Below are 9,401 nucleotides of genomic sequence, written 5' to 3' on the forward strand. Positions count from 1 at the left end.
AGAACAGCTGGATGCTCTTTCTCAGCAGTTTTTCCCAGAAGCAGCTGAAACGTGGACTCATCTGCCCACAGAACACGTGTCCACTGTCTTTCTGTCCATCTGAGATGAGCTGGAGTCCAGAGAACTGGGCCGTGGTTCTGCTCAGAGCTGATATATGGCTTCCTCCTGGTGTGATGCAGCTTCAGGTCACATTTCTGGATGCAGCTGTGGACTGTGTTAAGTGGAAATGCTTTTCCCAGCTCCTCCTGAGCCCATGTGGCTGTATGGATCATGGTGGCCTGACGGTTTCTCCTGCAGTGCTGCCTGAGGGCTCCGAGCTCATCCAACAGGGCTTTCTGTCCTTTATGGATCTTATTGATGATTCTATGACCGACTTTGGCACAAAGTGGTGAGCTGTGACTCATCCTCATGGAAACACCAAAGCTTTGGTGGAGGCTCCTTTTATACCCAACCCTGACACCCTCACTTCCAGAACGCTGTTACTTGAGTATTTTAATCATTTCTTCTACTTTTGTGTGTTGCTGCATCAAATTTCAAGTGAACTTGTTCTAAATTAGGTTGAAAATCGTCTTTAATCTCGTATCTGTTAACGTTTAAACTGAACAGTTTGTATCACAGTAAGTGGTTACATTAAATAAGTCTTGAGCCGAAGCGCCACAAACGCTTCTTTAACGTTTTGGTACCTGCTGTAGGAGAAAGCTCCTCATGTCACTCCATCAGCTGCTTTTGCTTTTATCAAACTGTGTGAAGAAGGCTTTGAAAAATGTGAAAAGGTTTTGTCTCCATGTCCCAGCAAATCGAGTCGTGTTTATTTTTTGTAAGGGTTTGAAAGCTTATCCTGAGCCCCCGAGGACAAAACTAATTGTAACCAGCTTAGCCGTAGTTACAGTGGCTCAGATTTCATATATAATCCTAAAAATGTGGCTGCAGCTTGAGCCCACGTTTCATTTTGAGGTTATGTTTGTGCAGAATGTCACATCAACACAGAACTTTGTTGTACGTTGTTCACCCTGGAAGGGCAAAAAGTCCTGAAGCATTTTTTACTGCCTGACTGTTATGGATCACAGCCTCTTTAAAGCTCACCGGTACTACAGCCAGCTGTTGTGTCACTTGTCTTTATTACTGATATCTTTCAGTCCAGTCGTCCGATTCAGTTCACATCAGATCTGACATCAACAGAAACACAGCCAGCTGCACTTTTCTTAAGGTATCACTTCCTCTGTTCCTCCTTCTCACCCAGAGCTTCTCTTGAAGTCTTTTCTCACAGCGAAACATCTTCAAACAGACACGACATCTGTATTCACTCTTTAAAGTTAAGTTTATTCACTGAACAATATGGTTAAGAAAACAGACAGAATGAGCATTGTTTTATCATTTTTATACAAAACATCTGTTGGTGAGGCGTCTAATCCATCCTGGCTTTCAGGGTTCGTGTGGTGATCTTGTCTTTCTCACTGCCAAGAAAAGAAGAGAGGATGACACTTCACCTGAAACACGTGTTTCTGTGTGGGGGGGGGGGGTGCACAGTGTACTTACATCACATGCACGATGACTCCCATGCCGGACACAGCATCCCGATCCACTGCATTCAGCATCGCCTGAGAGATGGTCTCAAACAGGTCCTCCGGTTCCTGCAGGACCGCCAACATCTCGCATTAATTCATCTTTTAAAATGCTTTTCCTGTTACAGAACAGCGTTTAAGATCTATTCTCAAAGTGTGAACACACGGCGTCCAGCTTGAAAGGTGCAACATGTTTTAGGTTCACAGAGACCTTAATCAGCAGTAAGAGGCCTGAAAATGAGCTTATTTCACACAGACATGGAGTGCATATGAGCCCGGAAGTAAGGTTCATTCATTCTGACAGTGTTATTTACTGCTTCACCTGAACACACCATACCAAACATCTGATCTCAAAAGAGGACTGATGTTGGGTTATCTCCTGCTGCATTTAAGTCAAACACAGCTTCTCATCATCATGCTGGATCCTACAAACTTGTTCTATTTCTGAAACTAATAAAATATTAATTTGTACATAAACAAACTCATTTAGCCTCCGTGGCTAAAAGTAAACTCAAACTTCGTGGAATACTAACCATGTCCGGCTCCCACAAAGATTCGCACATGCCGTACATCTGCTCCGAACAGGTGCCGCTCACAACGAAGTCCTCTGTCACCATGGGGCAGCCAATCAAATCCAAGGAACAGATGAAGGGTTCCAAGGTTTTGGGATTCAGTCCAGCAATCACAGGCTCAATGTAGTAAGGTCCAAACCTGAAAAACATCCTCTTTTACTCCACATGCAGTGGATTGATCATGGAACATGGATCACGTTCTCACTGACACGCGTGTGTCATGCGATCTGAAGCCAGAGCACTCACCTCCTTTCATACAGCAGGTTGGACACCATGCTCATGAAGGTTTTGGGTTTGATCTGTCGACCCTCCTTCAGCTCATACAGGTTCAGTCTGAATTTAAGCCTCTGGGCTCTACACATAAGACAGAAAACATGTCACCACTCATCCAATCTGACACGGTTCACGTTCTGTTTACGACTTCCTGTTGCTGCTGGAGACAAACACCATCAATGAGCTCCAGGTTTTCACTATCTGTCAGTGAGTACAAATAAAAGCTTTCCATTGTGACACTTTGAGAGAAAGACACCGAGGCTGGACACACTCACACTGTCTGAACGTCAGTCGCCAGACCAGCCAGCCCGATGTACAGCCTGTCCCCCATGGGGAAGATCTTCTGGAAGTCTGTGGTGACCATCTGAGCCTGGATGCCGAACCTCCGGTCTGCTGCTATCGCCACACAGTTCTTCCCCCGCATGGCCATGACGGCCCCACCATTATAGGACATAATAGACTGGATAAAAGAGAGGGATGAGAGTGTAAATTGGTCAGTAGGATAAACACATCATTTGATTGTTGTAATAAGTGTAAAAAATAAAATCAACTAATTAAACACATTTTATTTTGATGATTCATGCTGGACTTTGAGTGATTATGTTCAGCAACTTATAGTCAGATATTTTCCTGATGATTGAGAAAATAACAGCTATGAAACATACTAGGTTTTTTAAGACTAAGCACATATATGAAGCATAAAACACTAACACCAGAGAACACCACTAACACCATTTAACCAGAGAAATAACAGGAACATTTTGTGTAGTGTAACTAAAGTGGAAAAGAATCAGATCTGAACCACCGATGGTTGCTGTCACTCCACTGTTGACAATAAAACCTACAGATTTCATCTGGGAACATTGCTGAACCAAAGCTGTAAAGTCTGGTTAACACAATTACTGGCGATAAATCAGCCAGGCAGACTTTTGCTTTTGGTCGTGTAAACAAAATCATTTGAAGACAGTCGAGAAAGAGAAACAGTCAACATGTAAAGTGTGTTAGCACAACTGAAGCTATATGGGCTAAAGCTAAGTGTTCGGGTTACCGGCTATTACAAGTTATGCTTCTCCATCTTTAATTTCTATACATTTTCAGTATAAAATACCATAATACGTTTTAAAGGACAGTTGTTACGTTGTTTTAAATAGATAACGAGAAAGATGCTAGATGAGAGTTAGCTAGTGACAATTAGCTAACTATATTAGCTTAGCCAAGCTTCCGTGCCACTTGGGATCCACTAATTTAATATTAAAAACAAGTAAACACACACATATAGTCTAAAATGTATTGTGTTCTTACCATCTTGACTGTGTTGTTAAATGTTTCTTTCTTGTTGTAAACTTGTAAACTCCACCACTTCTGTGCTAATGTGAACGGCTCCTAGCTTTCCAGAGTGACTACACGATTTAGAAACACATAGACCATGCAAACTACTTCTCTACGTCATCGTGTTGCGTTAATATTATTGGTCGAACAAAAACCCTGTGTGCAAATGGCCGCCTACCATTGGTTGAAAAGATTAGGGCAAGCAGTGCCTGCATAGTTTGGTAGAAGCGTGTAGAAGTGAAATTAAGACCGGAAGGTTCCTGTAAAATCATGATGAAGAGACTCGACACTGAAAAGGTTTCACAAATTCCCCCAAAAAAGTCTCGAGTCTTTCCCATTTGCGGGACAGTCTAGTTTTGACCACTCTAAGCATTCATCTTTTTTCTTTATTTTGAGCTGGTCTTTTGTAACTTAGATGTGGGAAAAGCAGTGAAATTGCAGTTTTTGCACCATCACAAAAAGAATGAAGGTTTTATAAATCCCGAAGAAACAAAAAAGAGAAAATTAAATAAAAATGTAATAAGTCTGTCCTCTCTGTAGGATAATCCAGTCCAGATTTTACTTTTTTTTTAACTGGTCAAAACTTAACTTTCAAAAATAGAATAAAAGTTTCATAAAGTCAAGACTCCCCTGTTTAAAACAACCTTTCCTCTTAAATTCTATCACATTGCCCCATTTACACGGTTATTAGTTTTTTGCACATTGATTTTCAGTCTGTTTCTTATTAGTCTAATTGCATTGTCTTTGTTTGAAAAGGCACTTTGAAATAAAAAGTATTTTATTACTTAACATCTTTTTATTTAATAGCTTGACATTATGAAAAAAAACTGAACTTGCACATCTTCTGTGTCTTTGAGATTTCTGTCCTCGTGCTTGATCATCTTTCTTGATAGACCTGCATATTTCCTCTTTTGTTGGACACAGCTGACAGGAAACAACCTTTCAGCGTCTTCTGGGTCCAGATGGGCTACATTTAACCATTTTTACACTAACTGAAAATATTTAAACTATTTTTGAAGCAAACTAAAATAACTAAGTAGCTCATTGAGGCCGAATTTTAACAGGAATCATTCTGTTTGAATGTTCTACTGACAACATAAGCTTGAAGGAAAAAGACGAAATACACGAAAGCAGCTCCAGAAAATGCATTTTTATACCAGATGCTACTTCCAGGATAACACAAAATAACAACCGTATAATACAAAAACATTTTGGATAAAACTGTTCCGATCATTGTGTAAAAACAAAAACTATATAATGTACAAAGCTACAATACATGAATGTTATAAATGGGTCTTTGCTCACTGAAAAGAGGTCAGAACTGGTCAGATTTTTCGGTCCAGGGTGGAGCTGTGTGCTCTCCATCTGATGTAGTTTCACCACATCATCCACTCGTTGCCTCAGTGCATCAAAAGGACAGAGGGGGGGGTCTTTAAAAGTGTTTTTAGTCAGTTCACAAACTGTCGTGTCTTCATCTCTTCATGAAGTTGTCCAGTGAGGCCGCCGTCCTCTGGATGGAGTGAATATTCCTCTTCACTCTGTCCTCCAGGGAGGAGCTTGCAGCACTCTCCAGCTTCATGTTGCTGCAGAAAGAAAGAGGTCAGTGTTACTGGAGCCCATGAAGACATGTCGCTATCAGGCGCATTTAACCTCTGACTGAACTCACTGGATGAAGCCAGCATGGCGGTCGTGCTTGACATTTTTCTCCTTCTGCTGCTCTTGCTCTTCTTGCGTCTTGTATCTTTTCACATTATTCTCTCGGTCCTCCTCCCTCTGCTTGGCCTGGTCCATCATCTCACGCCTCTTCTGCTCCAGTTCCTCCGCAGAGAGCTTCCTACATCAGGCACAGAAAATGATCCAATTCAGTGGGGGTGGTGATAATGACAAGACTCAGCAGTATTTTTCTGGTCCTATAAAGCAGTGGTTCCCAACCGGTCTGGCTTCAGGACCCACCATCATTTGTTCTGGACAAGGTGCGACCCAGGAACATTTTTAACATCTTACATTTCTTTAATGAAGACATGTTGCAGTTTGAACCTGACATAAAATAAAATATCACAGCGTGTCAATAGACACAAAATTCAAGTTTAACGATAAACAAAAGAGAGGAAAAATTCCATTTAACACTCAAGTGGCTGCATTTTAATTCAAAATCAAAAAGTGCACCGAGGTCGTTCCCCTCTTTTGTCCTAAATATAAGAAAATCCATATTTTATGTAGTCATACCTGTTCATATGAAAACAAACCGTAGCTTTTCTTCCATCTGTGAAATGGCGGGATTTGATTAGCATTACAGGGCATCGTCGCCACCTACTGTTCAGGAGTGTGAATTGCATGCATTCTGAGCCCTTCAAAATTAAAGCACGGTCATTTTCCTGAACTTTTTTTTCCCCCAGTCAGTCCCACCTGTTGGGAACCACTGCTATAGAGTTTGTTGAGGTTTGGAACATAAATTGTACGGCAGCCTGATTTCTGGCTCATGTTCTGACATTTTAAAGAGGATTGCATGAATTAAAAAGTACTGAATACCAGAGCAGACATTGTGATTTAATGAGAAGCCATTCTTCCACACAAATAAGTGCAAACATAAGGCTTACTTGGACACATAGTTCCTCTGCTTGTGGTAACGCTCCTTCTGTGGGCTGGGGGCTCTGGGCTCCACCTTCTTGTCATGTCTGTTTGAGGAGGAGTAGGAGCGACTGTCCTTGTGGTTCTGGTGAGGAGATCGGGACCGGCTCCTCCCGCGGCGGCCTGAGTGACTGGATGTTGCAGAGACCTGCTGGTGTCTGCCACCAGGGAGCTGACAGGAAACATTACACATTTAGGAGTTTATACAGATGTGTAAGTAGCACCAAGCAGAAGTAAAAACAACATATGCGCTGATGCAGACAGTTCTCTGCAGTTATCAGAACCAGATAACCTTCCCTTACTTCATGAGCCCACAGAAAGAGGCAAAGTGGAAGTCAAAAACAGACCCTGTGCCCTTCTGTTTTCTCTATTTTGTGCCTCCTCCTCGTCTTTTGTCCTCCTGGCTGTGACCTCAAACCTCCTCACATCCATCACACAATTTCTATTTGATTAAGAGTAAAGATAATCTAACAAAAATCCTCAAACACTGCAGTGAGCTGCAACAAAACCGTTTGGATCATAATCATTAGTATGTTTCATGAATTGCTTTGAATCACTTTGCTGCAAGTTAGGGCTGAGCGATTTTATCGATATATATATATTTATTTATTTATTTTTTCAGCCACAAGTATCTATTTTATTTCAATTTTTTTTAGCAAACTTTATTGAAAAGTAAAATGTTACAATTAGTGAAAACACACAACATAATACAAAACAATGCCAGGGGAGGGGGGGGGGGGGTCATATTCTACAAAACGGTGATAAATTAGTTCATAAAAGTGTTATATAAAGTGCATAGCTCAGTGGTTTTGATGGTTTTTCTGTTTATAGAATGTAGGATTGTTGTCATGTTTTGTTTGAGCTTCTCAAAAACTAAAAAAAAGATGGTTTGTGATTAGAGAATTTGGATTTGTGTTTATGGTGTTTAGCAAGTAAAACAACAGGTTGATGATGTAATATTCACAATATAAACATGAGTCTGCGTACGCTGAAGACACGTTTGTGACATGTTTGTTTGTTTGTTTCCGTTTGTCTGCCGGTGTTGTCCTTCCGGTTCAAAGGTCGGACCACTGTCCAATCAGTGACGATTCATGTCTAATCACACTGTCCCTTTAAAATCTTTCAGAAAATGATGTGCATTTAATCGTATTGAACAGAATCGTATAAAATCGTATCGTAGAATGCCGTGTATCGTATCGTATCGTGAGATTAGTGTATCGCTACAGCCCTCCTGAAAGTTACCCCTTTTAAATATAAATCTAAGAATATGCTGATTACTAACCTGTAGACCATATCCTGGAAGATGATGGGAACGTGATTTAGTTTCCGTTGCAGATTTGTCTCTGTGGTGTGACCTGGAAACAGATCATGGAACGTATTCTCAGTGGGTCTAAATAGCAGGAATAATGTGGATCGTTTCAGAGAAAATGCCCCATTGTGTGCTCTCTTTACAAACCTGTGTTTGTCACCTTCTTCCTCTGAGCTCGAACTCGAACTCCTTCTCCTATGCTTCTTTTCCTTTCTCCTCTCCTTGTCTTTCTTCTCCTTTTTTTCCTTCTTCCTCTTCTTTTTCTTGTCTTTCTTGTCGAGATTTTGGCGCAGCTGTGAAAAAATGAAAAAACTCTTAATGGGAAAAAGCAATAAAAATAAAAGTTTAAACTTTTTGGTATCATATACATATATAAGGTTAAATGTAAATAAGTATTTACCATTTCCTTAATTTTCTTCATCTTAACTGGATTTGTCAAAACCTCTCGCTTCTTTTCTTCTTCACGTTTCCTACAGAAAACGAATGCGACACAATCGTGTTCATTACCAAATTGTGTCATATGTCCAGATGTTACATGGCAAAGGTGGTCTTACTAACCGGATTACGAACAAAGGGTCTTCCCTGATCTTGGCAGCCAGATCAAGGGTGGATGCAGGGGTGATAGGACTGAAGATGGACCCAGGCAGAAGGCCCGTCTCAGCTGATGGGCCGCTCTCTGGCTCCTCATATTGATTGGTGATCTGCTTGTCGATGGGGCGCCCCAGCAGATATTCATCTCTGGACACCTGACCCGCAGGGCCTTGATACATCCAGTCCAGGCGATCGTCCTTTTTTCTGTCACCAGAAAATAGTAAAAACAACATGATTCACACCAAACTGTCAGATCTGAACCAACAAAACCTCGTTGTTGGAAGTGTGAGGGATAACTCACTTGATGGCACCAGCTTCCTCTGCAAATTTGGTAATTTCTTCTCGAGCTCGTTCCTCTTTCAGCTCCTTCTGAAGCTCCTCAATCTTTTTACGTTCAGCCTCATATTTCTGCTCAGCTTTCCAAACACGCTCAATGTTTTTCATAGTCTGGGGATGCCAGCTCTTCTTCAAGTTCTGAAGAATACAACATATCAAATATTTAGCCGTTGTATAGGCGATCTTTAGCTTAATAAATAACAGGAGTATAAACAGTATATTGGCATTTAACGGGGACTATTATCAACATGCCATGACGCTATTTCTGTAACTCCACTTTGAAGACCACATTATTTGTCAAGCTGAACCTCTGTAGGTATATTCGGCAGAAAAATAAATTCGTCATATTGTCAAAATACTTCTAAATTCCAACATATCTACAATCGTCAGCCAGTTTAGCTACAGCTTGCTAACTTCTGGCAACACTCGTAACTAATAAAAAAAAGAGGACTCAAGTTAAAGTAAGTGTTGCTGAAATTAGGTGTAGCTCTTAATAAATCAAAATATTTTTCAATCATGTTGTCAAAACCCAACAGATCACGATAAGCGAAGAATAATTCTTAAACTGTCATATTCTCAATGGAGTTTGTCATTTCGCCGATCGCAGACGCCTATCTTCGCCGTTTTAGATAATACTTACCAAATCACCACCTCCCATCTTGAAAAGAGTAGTTCTTTCAGTCTCTTAAGAAATTTAGATTAATCAACTTGTCCGTTGACTATAAAAGTAAAACGACAACGACGACCTGACGCTAGCTGGAAAATGGAGCCACGGCGACGAGTGTGTGACGCGTTTTCTGT

General features: G+C 40.9%; 2 protein-coding genes across 2 annotated transcripts; both read right to left on the reverse strand.

The window, feature by feature from the left end:
• Positions 1-1,299: 1,299 nt before the first annotated feature.
• On the reverse strand, positions 1,300-3,836 carry psmb3 (proteasome 20S subunit beta 3). The gene is made up of 6 exons (XM_072384113.1): positions 3,710-3,836; positions 2,683-2,867; positions 2,381-2,488; positions 2,096-2,273; positions 1,537-1,631; positions 1,300-1,454 (listed from the first exon to the last, which is right to left on the reverse strand). The coding sequence occupies exons 1-6, from the start codon at positions 3,710-3,712 to the stop codon at positions 1,406-1,408; spliced, it is 618 nt and encodes a 205-aa protein (XP_072240214.1). The 5' UTR covers positions 3,713-3,836; the 3' UTR covers positions 1,300-1,405.
• Positions 3,837-4,873: 1,037 nt separating this feature from the next.
• cwc25 (CWC25 spliceosome associated protein homolog) lies at positions 4,874-9,401 on the reverse strand. The gene is made up of 9 exons (XM_072384114.1): positions 9,241-9,401; positions 8,566-8,738; positions 8,232-8,468; positions 8,074-8,143; positions 7,821-7,966; positions 7,647-7,719; positions 6,334-6,536; positions 5,403-5,570; positions 4,874-5,319 (listed from the first exon to the last, which is right to left on the reverse strand). The coding sequence occupies exons 1-9, from the start codon at positions 9,256-9,258 to the stop codon at positions 5,208-5,210; spliced, it is 1,200 nt and encodes a 399-aa protein (XP_072240215.1). The 5' UTR covers positions 9,259-9,401; the 3' UTR covers positions 4,874-5,207.

This window comes from Leuresthes tenuis, unplaced genomic scaffold (genome assembly GCF_036924035.1).
Source record: "Leuresthes tenuis unplaced genomic scaffold, fLeuTen1.0.hap1 SCAF_4, whole genome shotgun sequence".
Lineage (NCBI taxonomy): Eukaryota > Metazoa > Chordata > Actinopteri > Atheriniformes > Atherinopsidae > Leuresthes > Leuresthes tenuis.

Coding starts and splice junctions, on each gene's coding strand:
- cwc25 (XM_072384114.1), bottom strand. Junction 8,144..8,231: donor GACCCTTTGTTCGTAATCCG/GTTAGTAAGACC, acceptor CGTTTTCTGTAG/GAAACGTGAAGAAGAAAAGA. Junction 5,320..5,402: donor CGCCATGCTGGCTTCATCCA/GTGAGTTCAGTC, acceptor TTCTTTCTGCAG/CAACATGAAGCTGGAGAGTG.
- psmb3 (XM_072384113.1), bottom strand. Junction 2,274..2,380: donor AACCTGCTGTATGAAAGGAG/GTGAGTGCTCTG, acceptor GATGTTTTTCAG/GTTTGGACCTTACTACATTG. Junction 1,455..1,536: donor GGAGTCATCGTGCATGTGAT/GTAAGTACACTG, acceptor TTTTCTTGGCAG/TGAGAAAGACAAGATCACCA.